Raw genomic sequence first — 18,414 nt, 5'->3', positions numbered from 1 at the left:
TTTCTTCCATCCCCTGTGGTACTAGTTAACGTTGCTCAGTATATTTTGAGTTTGTTTCCATGGATTTTAATCTTTTTGAAATATTTGGAATCAGATTTTTAATATAAAGTCCGCTTAAGATCAACTCCAATAAGTTTAAATTCTGGTTGAGTGCAAAAATATTTGTTCAAACCATTTCCATTCATGGCAGCGAAGATTGGACACTTAATGCCAAGCTGTTGAATACAGACTTTTAACCCATGCATGCATGAAATAAACTGCATATTCACATCTTTCCATCAAGTATTCAATGTATATGACATAGTGAAATACAGTGAAATTGACCATGGATGTGCTTTTAAAATATGTTAGGCTTGGCTACTGTAATCTTCCAGAGCATTTTATTCAACAGTCAAATTTACCAATCTGAAAAGTGCTGGAGCTTGGAAGAAGTGTACAAGTATAGAAATAAAGAATATGCTTTTATATAGTGCCGTATCATATCCTCAGGAGATCCCAGAATGTTTCACGTCCAATGAATTACTTTTAAGAACATAAGAAATAGGAACAGGAGTAGGCCATACGGTCCCTCGAACCTGCTAGTCATTCAATAAGATCATGGCTGATCTTGTACCTCAACTTCTTTCCTGCCCTATCCCCATATCCCTAGATTCCATTAGTGTCCAAAAATCTATCATTCTCAGTCTTGAATACACTGAATGACTGAGCATCCATAGCCCTCTGGGGTAGAGAATTCCAAAGATACACAACACTGAGTTAAGAAATGTTTCCTTATCTCGGTCCTAAATGTCTGACGCCTTATCTTGAGACTGTGACCTCTAGTTCTAGACACTCTATCAGGGGAAACTGCCTCTCAGCATCTACCCTGTCAAGCCCTCTAAGAATTTTATATGTTTCATTGAGAATCACTTCTCATTCTCCTAAGAATATAGGCCCATCCTGCACAATCTCTCCTCATAGGACAACCCTCTCATCCCAGGAATCAATCTAGTGAACCTTTGTTGCCATCCCTTCTAAGGCAAGTATATCTTTCTTTAGGTAAGGGGACCAAAACTGTGCACAGTACTCCAGGTGTGGTCTCACCAGAGCCCTATATAATTGCAGCAAGACATCCTTACCCCAACCTCCTTGCACTAAAGGCAAACATATCATTTGCCTTCCTAATTTCTTGCTGTATCTGCATGTTAACTTTTTGTGATTCATGTACAAGGTCACCCAAATCGCTCTGACTACCAACGTTTCCTAGTGTCTCACCTTTTAAAAAATATTCTACTTTTCTATTCTTCCTACCAAAGTGGATAATTTCACTTTTCCCCGCATTATACTTCATTTGCCACCTTCTCGCCCACTCACTTAACCTGTCTGTATCCCTTTAAAGCCTCTTTGAATCCTCCTTACAGCTTACTTTCCCACCTAGCATTGTATTGTCAGCAAACTTGGATACATTACACTCTGTCCCCTCATCTAAGTCATTGATATATTTTGTAAACAGTTGAGGCCCAAGCACTGATCCTTGCGGCACCCCACGATTTACAACTTGCCAACCTGAAAATGACCCGTTTATTCCTACTCTCTGTTTTCTGTCCGTTAACCAATCCTCAGCCAATGCTAATATATTATCCCCAATCCCATGAGCCCTAATCTTGTGTAACAACCTCTTGTGTGGCACCTTATCGAATGCCTTTTTAAAATTCAAATATACTACATCCACTGGTTTCCCCTTATCTACCCTGCTAGTTATACCCTCAAATAATTCTGTTAGATTTGTCAAACACAATTTCCCTTTCATAAAATCATGCTGACTCTGCCTAATCATATTATGATTTTCTAAGTGCCCTGTTACTACGTCCTTAATAACAGATTCTAGCATTTTTCCTGTGAATGTCAGGCTAACTGGCCTATCGTTCCCTGTTTCCCCTCTCCTTTCTTGAATTGCAGGGTTACATTTGCTACCTTCCAGTTCTAGGGAATTCTGGAAGATAATGCATCTACTATCTCTGCAACCACCTCTTTTAAAACCCTAGCATGTAAGCCATCAGGTTCAGGGGATTCATTGGCTTTTAGTCCCTTTAATTTCTCCAGTACTTTTTCTTTACTAATCTTAATTAGTTTACTTTAAGTTCCTCACTCATTAGACTCTTGGTTCCCCACTATTTCCAGTATGTTTTTTGTGTCTTCTACTGTGAAAACAGATACAAAGTATTTGTTTAATGTCGCTACCATTTCCTTATTCCCCATTTATAATTTGTCCTGTCTCTGCCGCTAAGGGACCCATGTTTACTTTAGCTAATCTCTTCCTTATTACATACTTGTAGAAGCTCTTACAATCTGTCCTTATATTTCTTGCTAGTTGACTCTCATATTCAATTTTCTCCCTCTTTATCGATTTCTTGGTCATCCTTTGCTGATTTATAAAACTCCCCCAATCCTCAGGCTCACTACTCTTTTTGGCAACATTGTAAATCTTTTTTAGTCTAATAGTATCCTTAATTTCTCTAGTCACGATTGAATCACTTTTCCCATGGAGTTTTTATTCCTCAAGGGAATGTATTCGTTGAAAATTATTAATTATTTCTTTAAATATTTGCCATTGCTTATCTACAGTCATATCTTTTAATCTAATTTCCCAATCTATCTCAGCCAACTCATACCCATGTAATTGGCTTTATTTAAATTTAAGACCCAAGTTTCGGACTTAATTACATCACTCTCAAACTCAATATGAAATTCCATCATATGATTACTCTGCCCCAGAGGATTGTTAACTATAAGATTACGAAGTAACCCTGTCTCATTACACAATACTAGATCTAAAATAGCCTGTTCCCTAGATGATCCCTCGACATTCTGTTCTAGAAAATTGTCTCGAATGCATTCCATGAACTCATCCTCCAAACTACTTTTGCCAATTTGGTTGCCCAATTTGTGAAGATTTGAAGTGCAATCATTGTTATGTAGACAAATGTGGCCACTAATTTGCACATAGCAAGGACCAACAAACACTAAATAAATAAGATGAATGACCAGTTAATCTGTTTTTTGTAGTGTTGTTCATGGCAAGGACATTGACCAGGGCATCACTAATGCTCCCTTCTTGGATTAGTGCCATGGGATCTTTTACATCCACCTGAACAGGTTGATGGCCCATCAGTTTAATTCCTTCTCTTAAGAATGGCACTGCTGACAATGTAGCACTGCCCTGAAGTTTCAGCCTAAATTACGTGCTGAAGTATTGGAGTGCGGCTTGAACAGTTTTCTGACTCTGAGGCGAAGAGTGGTACCAACTGATTTGGTTGATTCTGTTATGTGGCTGAAAGAAATGGAAAGGAATGATCGTTCGAGCAGAACTAGTATTTAAAATTGAAAAAATTTGAATACTTTTTTTTAGTAAAAACTACTTTGAGTAACGTTACTTCTGTAATAGTGTTTGTTTCAATATTGTAGTGCATGAATTGAAAACGTACACAGCTGGTTGGCTCAGGGAGACATATTTTCCCGAACCAGTCTATATACTGTGTCCTTTCTAGAAAACTTCGACCCCCATCCTAAAAATTCTGTTGGGATTTCAGTAATAAACAGGTGCAAGTTGAAGGAATATAGACTTGCAACTTTTATGGGGCTAGCTTTAATTTCTAGCCCAAATATATTTAAAAATTAAGACATTTTTAACAGTGCTGGTAGTATGAAAATACCCTTAACTTCAGTTCCTCCTCCAATCTGCTGATGTTTAAATTTCTTTGCAAATACACATATTATAAAGACAATAAGTCAAAACCAAAAATTTAAACCGAACCTGTGATTTTTTTCAAAATTTACGTTCTTCAGAGCTAATTCCAGAGACTGGGTGGAATTTGAGTGAAGCTCCAGTTCTCAGTGGAATAAATTATGCAATCGAGTCTGCTGAATAACTTTGTCCAATAATCTTGAAAGTGTCATAAAATGTTCTATATATGGTTGCGTTGCCATACCTATTGAATACAATTTTTGTTAGCGTTATTTTAAGATTTTCTAAGTGTACAAGTGTGATTGACTTAATTTTATTGACATTTTAAGGACTCAAGAGTCAGACCATTACATCACACTTCCTCTCTATGGCACGTTGGCAACTCAAAACAATGTTTTCCTACATCGTTGGAAAATTCTTTTCATTTAGCATCCACCATACACCACAATAGTTGAACCCAGCTATTCTAGGGACAATCACATGATGGGTGCATTGACACTTCAGGCAGTGCTTACCCACATGATACCCCACTCAAAGCCCTTTGCATGTGACAGTGGCAGTGGCAGTTACTATTTTTCCCAACCAGAGAAAACATTCTCTGTTTCGAGAATAACTTGATTACAGTCAAACTGTGTTATCTTTGTGATCTTGCCCATATCATGAAATTACCCAGTTTGTATAGTTTCTTTGTTTACTGTGGTTGAATAGTTAATGTTTAGATTTTTTAAAGCACAATTGTTAGCTGGTGCTGTCTTCCCTTCAACTTAAAGCTAGTCCATTTATTAATGGATTTAAATTTTTGACAGTAATCATGATGAACAATTTTTGTCATCCAATGGTTCTAGTACCCACTAATGTATTTTTGTCTTGGAATTCCTAGAATTTAACAATTCAGATGGAGGCCATTCAGCCCATTATGTCTGTGCCAGCTATCTGAAAGTGCTATCTATTTAACCCCATTTCGTTGCCCCTCCCGTAGCATTTTAAGTTTCCTTTTTTTCCAAATATTTATCCACTTTCCTTTTAAAGTCTATTATGGATTTACTACCACTGATTCTGATGGGATATTGCATAATGTAACAACCCTCTGCTTTTTTAAAAGAGAAAATTTTCAGACCTCCATTGTTCTTTTGGTAATTTTAAATTTATGCGTTCTAGTCCATAAATAATTAGCGTTTAGACTCTCCGACCAGTGGCAGTAGTTTTTTGCTATTTGCCTTATCAAAACTTTTCATTATTTTGAATGCCTTTATCAGATCTATTCACCACCTCTGTTCTAGTGGAAAGAATCCCAGTTTCTCTAGTCTCTTCTCTTAACTAAAGCCTCTCATCCATGGAATCACTGTGATGAATGTCTTCTGTACACACTCTATAGCCTTGACATCCTTCATAAAGTAGAGCACCCAAAACTGGACACAATAATCTAACTACAGCCTAGCCAATGATTTTGTTTAGGTTTAGCATTACATCTTTGCTTTGATACTCAATGCTCCCATTTATAAAACGTAGTACTCCATATGCTTTTAAAATAAGATTTATCAACTTGTCCTCTCACTTTGAAAGATTTGTGTATCTGAACCCTCTAAGTCTCTCTGCACTTTTCCTTTTAAAGAGTCCAGTGGAGGGTTATTTTTTTTACATCCTACCAGTTCAAAAACATGCATTAATCGCTATTCTTTCTTTTCTATCCATTAGCCATCTTCCTATCCATGCCACTGTGTGCCTTAATTTTATCAAAAAGCCTCTTCTGTGGCACCTTATCGAATGCAATTTAAACATATATGTACAGAGCATCACTGTTTCCTCATGGATTCACTGTTATTTCCTGAAATAATTCCGTTAAATTTGTCAGACATGACTTGCCTTTTTCAAGAAAAGAAATGGGAAAAAGAAGAATAGGCACAGACATAAGAAACATTAAGGTTTCATTGCTACAGGGCCACTCCCGTGAAATAAAAACGTAAGTCAACAATGGTCGCTTCCCTGGTGCTTTGGTGCAGGAGGCAGCTCAGTACTTGGACTGTGCTGGATTTGCCAATCAGTACCACCTAGAGATCTGTCTTGGTGTCAGTTGACACTATGACTTATGCCTCCACTGATTGAAGGAAGTCTCCAAGAGGCACCATCTGGTTTTGCTGAGCCTTTTGCAGCTTCCTTCGAAGCCTCAGTAGTGCCACGGTAGGCACAGAGCATATTAGACCTTTCGTGCCCTTTAGTTTGGAGGCATCTTCCACGAAGGGCTCGAACCCCACAGAGGTGGAGTGAGGCGCCCTCAGTGAAGGCCCATATCTTTGCCTGTTTATCACAAATCTGGCTGTTCTCTACCCTCGGGTGCACCCCCTGCAACTCCTGAGGGGTATCCTGGACTCGAAGATGTAGATGACATGAAGGGTTAAGCCCCTTCTGTGGCACCTTTTTAAAAACCCATCATAAACTTCAGTGTTGCATTATAGATGGAACATCCCATTGGATACAGTACTGTACTATTGTGGTACTCGGTAGAATTCAATCTTTGGATAAGAATAAAATACTTGGAGATGTGGATATGTGATTGAAGTCAAATTATGTCTTCGCTCAATGTAAATCAAAAACTTGTTTTTAAAGGGACATTGTTTTCATGAAAAAGTGTTAGCAAAGTATTTTCCCAAGTACACAGCACAGTAATACATTGGAATTCGGTGTAATTTGCTACTTCAGCATGATGCAGTCTTGATTACTGCCATTTCAAAATATACTGAAACAGTATCAGTTTAAATCATCTTTAGTTGTCACGTTAAGATATCTCTTTATTCCAAAAACGACAGGCAATTAGGACTGAATTTTGTATTTTAAACTTCATTTGTTGTAAAATAAACAAGCCAAGAAAAAATAGCAAGATTATATAATCAGCTGCTTATCTTCATCCATCATACCGGTTCTTTAGGGTGGTCTGTCCTATTTTCAACTAGTATGATTCAGATGGGCGAGATGCCTCATGTTCTAAAGGCCTATTTTAAATCTCTGTTTTAATTGTTACAGTGCTACAGTGGTCTTGGTCAATTATCTGCAATATAATTTTTCTGCTCCTTTGCTTCTGTTTCCATGTCTTCAGCCCCACCAAGTCCTTTGTGGTTTCTCATCTCAACTGTCTACCTGGTTTAATTCCCATTCCCTTGCTTGAACATGCCGAGCACTTGAATGGTTTAGCTGTCTGCAGCCAGATCTGATTGCGACCTCAAGCAATGTTATGTCTTCCACTCCATGGCCATTTAATTCTACTCCAGAATTATCATAGAGCATATTGCTAATCCCAAACTCTGCTCAGACGCATCGCCTCCTTTGATCCCCTTCTTTTTCACTCTATCCTCACCTCATTGCCAATTGTAAGGAGTTTATGATTTTTTTTCATCTTGAGGATTGAGGCTGTCAACTTGATTGACTGAGCCTCCTCTTTTATATCTAAAAATATTAACCTAAAAAAGATTGCTGTGGTTTTCAAGGGGTAAGTGGTCCAACAGTATCAGCCATCCGTTATGATTCACTTACATGGATTTAAATGTGAGAATTTTTTTTAATGTCTGATATCAAACAACACTGTAGCTAATCCAAAATCTCTTTTCAATTGTTCTTTTTAGCTGAAGAAAAATGGCTTCAGGAAAAATGGTTTTCAGTTGAAGAACCGGTGTACAGCTTTACATTTCGCCCAGTGGAGAGGCATTTTCAGTCCAGAGCTTCATGAAGACTCAGATTCTGAAACTAGCAGTAGTAATAATTCTGATGATGACGCCTAAACTTGGCACAAGTGGAATTCACGTTATATGTTTTCTTATAGCTGGAGGACTAAACTTACTAAAGCTCTTTTGGCACAGAGTTATATTTTTCCATGCACAAGGGAGTTGATCACATCCCAAAGAAGAAAATTTGCTTGTTGAGCTTTTTTTCTTTTTTCTTTGACCAGCTGGTCCTGTTGAATGCTTCGTAGAATGAAATATGAGTCAATAAAGAAGAAAAGGGGGCAAAGCACATTCTGAGTAATCATTTGCAAGGAAAAAAGTGGGTATTTTTTGAAAGCTTGAAAAAAAACATTTGCAGACAATTAGTAGGAATAGCAGTGTGATAGAACAAGCAGTGTAAGAAACAAATTCAAAATACTGATGATAGGTTGTGAAGAATAATGCTAACTACATATGTTTTTCAATGTCGTGACATTTCGGGAAGAAGAAAGCAAAATTTGTCACCAGAGGTTTATCTCCATGTCTTTGGTACAGTTGTAAAATATTCACAATAGGAGCTTTGAGTTCTTCAAACAGCCTTGATATTCAGGGTGGATTGTAAAATATAAATTTTGTGAAATTTCAAAGATTAAGATTATTTTGATAACGTTATTTACAAATTTAAAAAAGTGCTATCACATATGAATATCTGTATGAGGAAAACTACTGCATTAAAATAACTTGGAATAAATATTTTGCATCAGTTTGCCAAAATGATTTGTGTCGTATCTCTTTTATTGCAATTTTTTTTATGACTAAAATGTTTTTCAGATTGAACCATTTACTACAAGAAAAAGCAATCAGCACTCTAAACATATGCTGATATCCAGCCAACCATGCAAAAATGAGCATCAAATTGCAGTATAAATGTTTCATGATAATTAACAGTTTTGGTAAAATTTTTGTAGTCTAAAAACTGTTACCGGGCCTCATATCCATTGAAATATTCCCTCATATCTGTTAAATATTCAATTTTGTTTATATATAGTCCTACGTGTTGCTTTATCGTCAGATATCCATAATTTTTTTTATTTGTTCTTGGGATTTGGGCAATGTTGGCACGCCTGCATTAATTGCCAATCCCTAATTGCCCTGAGAAGGAGATGGTGGCCCTTCTTTGAGAATGGTCGCCGTCCTTGTGGTGATGTGCTCCTAAATAGTGAGAGCTGGGGAATTTCAGAATCTTGACCCCGCAACGATGAAGGAGTGGTATATGTGACGGGAAATTTGAAGCGATCATCTTCCTGTGACATTACTGCTGAAAAGGACAAAAGCAGCAGAGGTTGCAGGAGAGGCGGTGCTGTCGAAGAAACCTTGATGTGTTGGTGCATTGCATCCTACGTTGTACATATTGCATTAGTGATGGAGGGGATGGACATCGAGTTCAGGGGCAGTGGTGCTGATCAGGCCAAGTGCTCTGTGCTGGATGGTGTTGCCAAGTTACCGCGTGTTCCAATTTTCTGTTGTTCAAAACTGCCGTTCAGGGCTTGAAAGCAGACCCTGTAGAATTTTTCAGTCACATTTTCAACTTCAGTCGTGGCATGAACTAGGACTACGGCCACAGTTGCCTGTCTCCTTCATGACATCATTGAAGCTGAACTTGATATGGCTTTATACATGGAGACACTGAATAGAAAAGCAAGGACTGCAAATTAAAATCTAGTAGATTATCGTCTAAAACAGTTTGCTACATGACAGTACCCCTTTAGAGGTACTGGATCTCATTTAGAGAATTTTCAGGTAGACTCAATTCTTGCAACAACCACTGGGGTAAGTTAATAGTGCAGCAATTGCAGAAGTCGTCTTTTGAATGCCTTTTCTTTTTTGTATTACCTTAAGTACTTAAAGAAAAACTAATTTGAAGTTCTAAGTGCAATAGGCAATAAATGGTTTCCTTAAAGTGTCATTTTTGCTTCCTCTGTTAATGTGGTAAAGCAATTTGCGCACAATTCAACAAGATGACAATGCCCCTTTAACAGCAGTCATTTTTTCACAAAGATTAACCTGTCATATCAAAGTGCCCTGCCCTCCTACAGTTTCCTAGCAGCAATCATTCAAACCAAACAACTTACTGCTTCAAAAAATGCAAACCACCTAAGTGAAGATATTTTAGAAGAAATATAAAAGACATGTCTCAGAATACTTGAATAACAGGTTTGTTGCAGGAAAAATGGAATTGACACCCTTGTGTGGAGACTTAATTGTAGTGTATTTTATGTATGAGGTTTATACAATGTAATGGTTGTTAAGGATTTTAAATGTTGACGTTGTCAAGTTGACATCTGAAGACAAATCATTTAAAGCAACACTCCATTGGACTTTGTTGTAGAAAACATTAGTGAAGTACTTATTTCTGTTGCTAACTGTTATGTTGATTTTACTGAAATTATATATTTTGATTTATTTATTTGTTGTGGGAAAGTGAAAATATACAGGAAGTTTAAATTTCAAAATGCTTCAAGAAAGTGCAAAGTCTGGAGGTCATAAAAGCAACAGTGTTAAAAAGTAGTTGTTTTTAACAAAGAAAAAAAGTTTTTGAAAATACCTATTGGTAAATGCCATGTTAATTGCTGTGAAAGTTTGAAAACTTATCTGATCGTGTGCAGGTTTGAGAGTTTGAATTATACCAAGCCTTTATTTAAACTGAAGTGACTGAGGAATACTTTGCCGACTTCAGGATGATGGATTTGGGGAATTTCCATTGTCACAACTGTAACATGAACTTCAGATCCTTAGTGCTGTTAGAAAAACACAAGGACAAGTTCTGCATTGGCAATTATGCTGGAGATTCTTCCTTGTTAAATCAGAAGCCAAGAGACTGCCTGCCTAAAAATCATGGAAATGGAATCAACAGGTGGAGAATAACTGAGCCAGGAAAAACAAACACTCCAGATGAAATGGTAAGGCCATATGTGTATATGTTTGCTAATGTGTGGGGTTTACATGATGGAAAAGGCAATGTATGTGTGTATGCTTGTACTACACTTGGGGTTTGTCTCTGGTTTATGCACACTGGTTTACAAATATTACACTCCTATTTTCAGACTATGCAATTTTTGTGCATCCTTCAACCCCTTCCCACAAGAGTACTAGCTGCTAGTTCTCAATTTCTTCTTGTGCACTGTGTCTTCCTGCACACTTATCTCGCATGCATTTGTCTTCTTACAGATCTGTCTGTGTCTTGTTCTTGCTGCTCTGTTAAGCCTTCCTATGGTGCTGCTTCCTCCCTTCTGCTTTCCATTCTGTTTTGCAAAGCATTTTACTGTGAACAGAGAGGCCTATAATTACACTGAGCTCCTGGCGACATTCACAAGATTATATGATGAATACAACGAGGAAGGGCATTTGGGCCATCTTTAACTGATTTATTCAAGAAGAAAATCCTAAATTGACCTCGGATGGACCATTAACAGTGAAGACAATCCACCAACTACCCAAGCTCTGCAAAACATTGAACATTATAGAAATCTTTAAAATAAGGCTTTGAAATAGCAAAATAATTAAAATTCTTATTTTTAATCAGCCATACCAGGGCATGTGGTATAAATGAAGGACACATTGGAATAGTAGTGGCTTGCAGGAAATAAGCCATGCAACCCACAAACCAGGGCCGGAGCATTGAAGAATTGTTCAGTCTGTGATACTTTTTTGTCTCATAATCCAGTACTTGTAGATATGTATCTCGTATATATGTTTCTGTGCAGTGGATACCTCAGTGCATTTATTGTATTGCATCTGAAGATTCTTAACACTTCAGATTTAGTCTATTCATGTCACACTGCATTAGTGCGCTGTCATTGTGTGCCGTAGGTCAATGGGAAATAGGTGCTGTTCCACACGATGAGTTCTTAATCTCGTCAAGTTCACTTGTGTATTCTTCTGGGGATGTATCTCAAGTTGTGTCAGGACTGTGGGTTGTCAATATGACATCTATTCAAGAAGGGAGAACACGGAGTAATTTTAGACCAATCAACCTATTATCAGTCTTGGATAAGCTTCTAGAGGCCATAACAAGGGATAGCAACAATACTTAGAAATACATGGGTTATTTAAGGACACCCAGCATAGATTTGTAAAAGGCAAGTTATCACTGTCAAAGTTAATAGCATTTTTAGAGGAAATAATGGTAATGAAGGAAATGCAGTTGATGTTGTACATTTGGATTTTCCAAAAGTATTTGATAAGGTGTGGCATAAGAGGCTTGTTGATTTTTTTTTTGAAAAGGTATACAGTACAAAGGGAATATGGCTGCATGAATAGAGTTAGCTAAAGGGCAGAAAAGAGGGTAGCAAAAGATTTTTTTGGACTGGAGGGATTAAACAGTGATGTCCCCCAGAGTCAGTATTGGAACTATTTTGTCTTCCTATAAATGATCTGGACTGTGGTTTAGGGGCGCAATATCATAATTAGTAAGTGTTGTTTACTGTGAAGTGGATTTTAAGTGAATTCAGGAGGCCATATTTATCAGTAGATTGGATGAAATTTAATGTGGAGAAATATGAGGTGATACGTATCGAGAGAGAATAAGGATTGGAAACATAGGCTAAGTGCTAAAACTCAAAGAGGAACAGAGACACTTAGGTGTTCAGATACACATGTTTAAAAGTAGGAAGGCAAATTCATAAAGCTTTTTTTTGAAATGTAGATTGTAATTTTATAAATGGGGGCTAAAGGTAATGCTAAACCTTCACATCATTAGTTTGGCCACAGTTAAAATATTAGCTCTGAAAATCCACGGGCCTTTGATGCTGGTGGATGTGCTGGGATCTGTCTACCGAGAACCTCTGACAATGACACTGCCAGAGTATGCTGGTTGAGGAGGAGGTTTTCTTTTTAACATAAAGCCGATGGTCTCCCATGCCACTATGATTGTATCTCTGGCACCTGCCAAAGCATTGCAGGTGGGGTGGGGGGGGGCGGTGGGGAGTGTAGTGGGCACAGACTCATCAAGGGATAAAAGGGGCCAATTTTCTTGCTGTGCTCGCTTCTGCCTTCAGATGTTCTGGCTTGAACCCTCAGGTGGGCCTCATTTCTACCAGCTGGGAGGCCAGAACACCACCTTTTACTCAGCTGCTCGAAACATCTGAGGCCTTGGAGTCTCCTCCCCTCGTCACGCCCTCTTTGATAAAGCGGACCTTGTTTGGGGTGGTTGGAGGTCATCTGTTTCAACAACTTGTATACCAAAATCTTCAGATCTCTTGCTGTTACCTGAAGCATCTTGCCATTTAATAATGTATTCCACATACTTGCCACTTCTGTCTCATCTAATGACTTAGCACTCATCCATGTTGAACTCTATTTGCTTCCTGCCTATTGATCTAGCCTGTCCAGATCCCTTTGGATTATCACACATGGGTTAGTATCATTGGCCAATGCATCAATTTAGTATCATAGTATGTTACAGCACAGAAGGAGGCCATTCAGCCCATCGTGCCTGTGCCAGCTCTTTGAAAGAACTATCCAATTAGTCCCACTCCCCTGCTCTTTCCCCATAGCCCTGTAATTTTTTTCCCTTCAAGTATTAACCCAATTTCCTTTTGAAAATTATTATTGAATCTGCTTCCATCACCCTTTCGGGCATTACAACTTGCTGCGTAAAAAAAAATGTTTCCTCATGTCGCCTCTGGTTCTTTTGCCAATCACCTTAAAACTGTGTCCTCTGGTTAGTGACCTTTCCGCTACTGGAAATAGTTTCTCCTTATTTACTCTGTCAAAACCGTTCATGATCATGAACACCTTTATCAAATCTCTTCTTAACCTTCTCTGTTCTAAGGAGGATAGCCCCAGCGTCTCCAGTTCTCCACATAACTGAAGTCCCTCATCCCTGGTACCATTCTAGTAAATCTCTTATGAGGCCTTGACATCCTTCCCAAAATATGGTGCCTGGAATTGAACAGAATATTCCAGCTGAGGCCTAACCAGTGTTTTACAAAAGTTTAGCATAACTTCCTTGCTTTTGTACTCTATGCCTCTATTAATAAAGCCCAGGATCCCATATGCTTTTTTAACAGCCTTCTGCACTTGTCCTACCACCTTCAAAGACTTGTGTACATACACCCCCAGGTCTCTCTGTTCCTTTACCCCTTTAAAATTGTACCATTTAGTTTATATTGTCTCTCCTCATTCTTCCCACTAAACTATATCACTCCCCAACCAGCGAAAATAGTTTCTCTTTATCTACCCTATCAGTTCTCCTTAATATTTTTAAAACTTCAATCAAATTACTTTTTAATCTTCTAAATTCCAGAGAATACAACCCTAGTTTGTGTAATCTCTTCTCGTAATTTAACCCTTGGAGTCCAGGTATCATTCTAGTAAATCTATGCTGCACTCCCTCCAAGGCCAATATATCCGTCCTAAGCTGCAGTGCCCAGAACTGAACGCAGTACTCCAGCTGTAGTCTAACCAGGGCTTTGTACAGCTGTAGGATAACTTCTACTCCCTTATATTCTAGTCCTCTAGATATAAAGGTCAGCATTCCATTAGCCTTTTCGATTATTTTCTGCACCTGTCCATGACATTCCAATGATCTATATACATGGACCACTAAGTCTCTTTGGACCTCCACTGTTTCGAGCTTTTTACCATTCAGAAAGTACTCTGATCTATCCTTTGTAGGTACAAAGTGGTTGACCTCACACTTGCTTACATTCAAATCCATTTGTCACAGTTTTGCCCATTCTCTTAATCTATTAATATCTCTCTAATTTTATTCTTCCATCTACTCTGCTTACAATGCTGCCTATCTTGTGTCATTGGCAAACTTGGATATGTGGGTCTCTAATTGCCGGGTTTATCCCTCTCCCCTTTTTTGAACAGGGGTGTAACATTTTCAATCCTCCAGTCCTCTGGCACTGCCCCCATATCTAAGGAGGTTTGGAAGATTGTAGCCAGACCCTCTGCAATTTCCTCAGTTACTTAGGTTGCATCCCATCTGGACTGGGTGACTTTTCCACTTCGAATACCGTCAGCCTTTTAAGTACCTTCTTTATTTTTATCCTATCCAATATCGCTACTACCTCCTCCTTTACTGCTACGATGGCAGTATCCCCTTCTCTAGTGAAGACCGATACAAAGTATTCATTTAGCACCTCAGCCATACCTTCTGTCTCCACAAGAAGATCTCCTTGTTTGTCCCTATTCGGCCCCACCCTTCCTTTACCTTTTTACTATTTATAGGTTTATAAAAGACTTTTGGGTTTCCTTTTATGTTGGCTGTTAATCTCTTCTCATATTCTCTCTTTGCCCTTCTTATTCCCTGCTTTAGATCTCTGTACTTTCTGTATTTAGCTTGGTTCTCTATGAACCTTGCACTTGTCATAAGCCTCCTTTTTCTGTTTCATTTTAATTTCTATATCTTTCGTCATCCCGGGTGCTCTAGTTTTGGATGTCCTTCCTTCCCCCCCCCACCCCCACTGGTGGGAATGTCTACACTCTGTACCTGAACCATCTCCTCCTTGAAGGCCTCCCATTGTTCAATTACAGTTTTGACTACTAAATTTTGATTCCAATCCACCTGGGCAAGATCCCCTTTTAATTTACTTAAATTAGCCCTCCTCCAGTTAAGTATTTTTACGCTAATTGTTCCTTGTCCTTTTCCAAACTATTCTAAACCTAATAGTATGATCACTGTTCCCCAAATGCTCCCCCACTGAAGCATACTCCACTTGTCCCACTTCATTCCCCAGAACCAGATCCAGCACTGTTTCCTTCCTCATTGGGCTGGATACACACTGACCAAGAAAGTTCTCTTGTATACATTTCAGGAATTTCTCCCCCTCTTTGCCCTTTACACTGTTACTATCCCAGTCTATATTGAGATATTTGAAGCCCCCCATAATCACTACTGTATAGTTTTTGCATCTTTCTGTAATTTGCAAATGTGCTCCCCTATCTCCTTCCCACTATTTGGTGGCCAGTAATATACACTAGTATTGTGTCAGCCACAAACTTTGGACGATATTCCATTCTCAATTTTTATAAATGACTTAATCAACAATACAATCCCAACATCAACCCCTGTGAGACTCCATTGGCAGCCACTTTCCTCCCCACTCACCATCACTCTTCATTGTATACCTATGTATCATTCCAGCTCAATATTTCACTATGTATCCCAGGGGCACTCGCTGTGTGAATCAGTTTTAGGTGGACAGTGTCAAATGCTATCCTGTAATCCAGGTAAATAACATCCATTGCTTCACCCTAATCTACAAGATCTGTGAACTGTACAAAGAAATCTAGTAAATTGGTCAGTCATAAACTGGCCATTCTGAATCCTGCTGCTTCTCTGTAATCAGATCCTGTCCTCTCAGCTGATCCCTTATGCTATCCCTCTTCAAAGTCTGTGTTCCAGATTGAGATGAGGCGTACAGACCTGTAATTTAAGGGTTCATCCTTTGGCCTTTTTTTTTTAACACTGGGGGTCAACCCAATTCCGATGAGCTTTGAAAGATATCAGTGAGGACGTTTAAAATCCTGCCTGCCAACTCCATCCTTGGATGGAAATTGTTGGATATGGATTTAAGAATTAGTTATGTGCAATATTTGTGCTTTAGAACATAAGTGGTTTTGCACATTTAAAAAGCCACAAGCTGTAGCTATTGGGACAGAAGGTTTGTTTGTTAAGGAGCAATGCCTTGAAAATGTGTTTTAAGGCTAGATGAACCAGTTTGTGAATGTTGTCACTCACAGTCTACTTCAAATGAAGACCATGAGAGTCAATTGATTCAGCCATTAAGCCAAGATGGTCCCTATTCATTTGAAGAATGGATGGAGATGGTTTCTTGAGATTCACATTCTGTGGAGAAAGAGAATTGGTGGTCTTATTGACAGGCCTACTGATGAGGAAGTCAGAGAGACAGGTCTCCCATATGTTGGGAACACAGAGAAAAGCAAAAAAAGCGACACATGGGCAATCAGTCAGGTTTTAACCAGGAGAGTGCGAGGGTTGGGACTGGAAGCTAAGGTGCAGGAGGTCAGTTTTTGCAGTTAGATGTTGCTTTGAAAGAAAAATGTCAAAAACAATTAAGTCAGTCCATGAAAGGGAACAGGATGCTTGGATTATTTTTTTTCTTTCCTTTTTTTTTGAGGAGATAAGTGACATTGAGAGAAGAAAGTAAAGTTTGCTTACAATTTCATAGAATTTACAGCACGGAAACAGGCCGTTCAGCCCAACTGATCTGTGCCGGTGTTTATGCTCGACACGAGCATCCTCCCACCCTACTTCATCTAACCCTATCAGCGTATTCTTCTATTCCTTTCTCCCTCATGTACTTATCTAGCTTACCCTTAAATGCATCTATGCTATTCGTCTTAACTACTCCACTTGGTAACAAGTTCCACATTCTAATCACTCTCCAGGTAAAGAAGTTTCTCCTGAATTCCTTATTGGATTTATTGGTGACTATTTATGACCCCTAGTTTTGGATCCCCACAAGCAGAAACATCTTCTCTACGTCTACCCTATCAAACCTTTTCATAATTTTAAAGACCTCTATCAGGTCATCCCTCAGCCTTCTCTTTTCTAGAGAAAGGAGCCCCAGCCTGTCCTGATAGTTATAACTTCTCAGTTCTGGTATCACTCTTGTAAATCTTGTTTGCACCTTCTCCAGTTCCTCTATTCCCTTTTTGTAATATGGAGACCAGGGGCTCGATTTTCACAACCCCGAGCGGGTGCGTTTGTGGCGGGGGGGCTGTGAAAATCGGGGATTCCTGGAGCGAGTCTGGAGCCCGGCTCCAACCCGCCAATTCCAGGTTCCCCAGTGACCCGCTGACATGTGGGACTCCTGCTGGCAATTCCAGCCGGCGAGGTGCCACTTAAAGTAATCATCATTAAGGTATTTCAGGTCATTTAGAAACCTGATTAACATGACATTTTAGGAGGGGTGGGATTTTGCAAACAACTGGGACTGTTTCCCATACTGGGGGAAACACTCCCAGTTCAAATGGACCTGTTGCAGCCATCAGCCTGTGGCAGCTGCAAAGGTCCATTTGACAGGCAGTGTGGGGGGTGGGGGTGGGGGGGGGGGGAGACCCTCACTCATTGCAGGAGGATATTCTGTCACTTTGGACAAAGTTTGGCCTCCACCACCCTCCTCCGAACAATAAAATTCACCAACTTGCACGCTTACCCCGGTGTCCAGACACATGTACCTACCTTGCGGACCCCCTCAAATGTACATCTTCAGGATGGGGGCCGCCGTAGCTGCAGTCATGACCTCCTCGGAGGACGAACAGCAACACCAGCCTTGCTGGCCACGCCATCCACCTCTGACACGTGGAGCCCCACAACACAGTGCTGTGACACATCCACAGTTAAGCCATGAGATTGTATGAGGATTGGGTTGAGTGGGTGAGTAAGTGCAGGTAAGATGAGGATGAGCTTTGAGTGGGTGTGAAGAGTGATGTGATAGAGTAGTGTTGGCAGTGCAGAAGGAGATGAGGCAGACGGAGTGTAGGGGAAAGAGTAAGTGTACTCACTTTGGCTGACCTACTTAGGTCATTGCAGCGCCTCCTGCACTGTATGCAGGTGCGCGATATGTTGGTGGTGCAGGTGACGACCTCTGCCACCTCGAGCCAGGCTTTCTTGGTGGCATAGGCAGGCCGCTTCCTCCTGCCGGGGGGAAGATCTCTGTCCTCCCCCTCTTCCTCACCCCATCCAATAATACCTGGAGTGAGGCATCATTAAACCTGGGAGCAGCCTTCCCCCTGGGCTGCTCCATGCTGTAATTTTTCCTATTTCCTGCAGCATCAGTCAGTGGAGGACTGCCCCTTTAAATAGGGCTCGTCCAGATGACAGCCTATGCTGCGCATACGCAGTCTGCCCGCTGCGCAGCTTACCAGCGTGAAACCCGGAAACACAGGTAAGTGGCTCCAATTAGCTTGCGATTCCATGCGGAGCACCCCGATTTCACTGGGCAAGTTACCCACGCGCCC

The 18,414-nt window shown here is 39.8% G+C and overlaps 2 protein-coding genes across 4 annotated transcripts in view; both read left to right on the top strand.

Moving 5' to 3' along the window:
* gpbp1l1 (GC-rich promoter binding protein 1-like 1) overlaps positions 1-8,190 on the top strand; it is a 74,626-nt gene extending 66,436 nt beyond the window's left edge. For all 3 annotated transcript variants that reach the window (XM_067990154.1, XM_067990153.1, XM_067990152.1), the window contains one exon: positions 7,339-8,190. In XM_067990154.1, coding sequence (XP_067846255.1) covers positions 7,339-7,494 — 156 coding nt within the window. In that variant the 3' untranslated portion in view covers positions 7,495-8,190. The remainder of the gene's footprint in view (positions 1-7,338) is intronic.
* A 1,356-nt stretch (positions 8,191-9,546) lies between these two features.
* The window catches only part of ccdc17 (coiled-coil domain containing 17), a 41,672-nt gene continuing 32,804 nt past the window's right edge, over positions 9,547-18,414 (top strand). Inside the window, exons 1-2 of the mRNA XM_067989588.1 lie at positions 9,547-9,630; positions 10,083-10,376. Of these exons, the coding sequence (XP_067845689.1) occupies positions 10,155-10,376 (222 nt within the window). The 5' untranslated portion in view covers positions 9,547-9,630; positions 10,083-10,154. The remainder of the gene's footprint in view (positions 9,631-10,082; positions 10,377-18,414) is intronic.

This window comes from Heptranchias perlo, chromosome 9 (genome assembly GCF_035084215.1).
Source record: "Heptranchias perlo isolate sHepPer1 chromosome 9, sHepPer1.hap1, whole genome shotgun sequence".
NCBI lineage: Eukaryota > Metazoa > Chordata > Chondrichthyes > Hexanchiformes > Hexanchidae > Heptranchias > Heptranchias perlo.
This window is presented reverse-complemented; position numbering and strand designations above follow the sequence as displayed.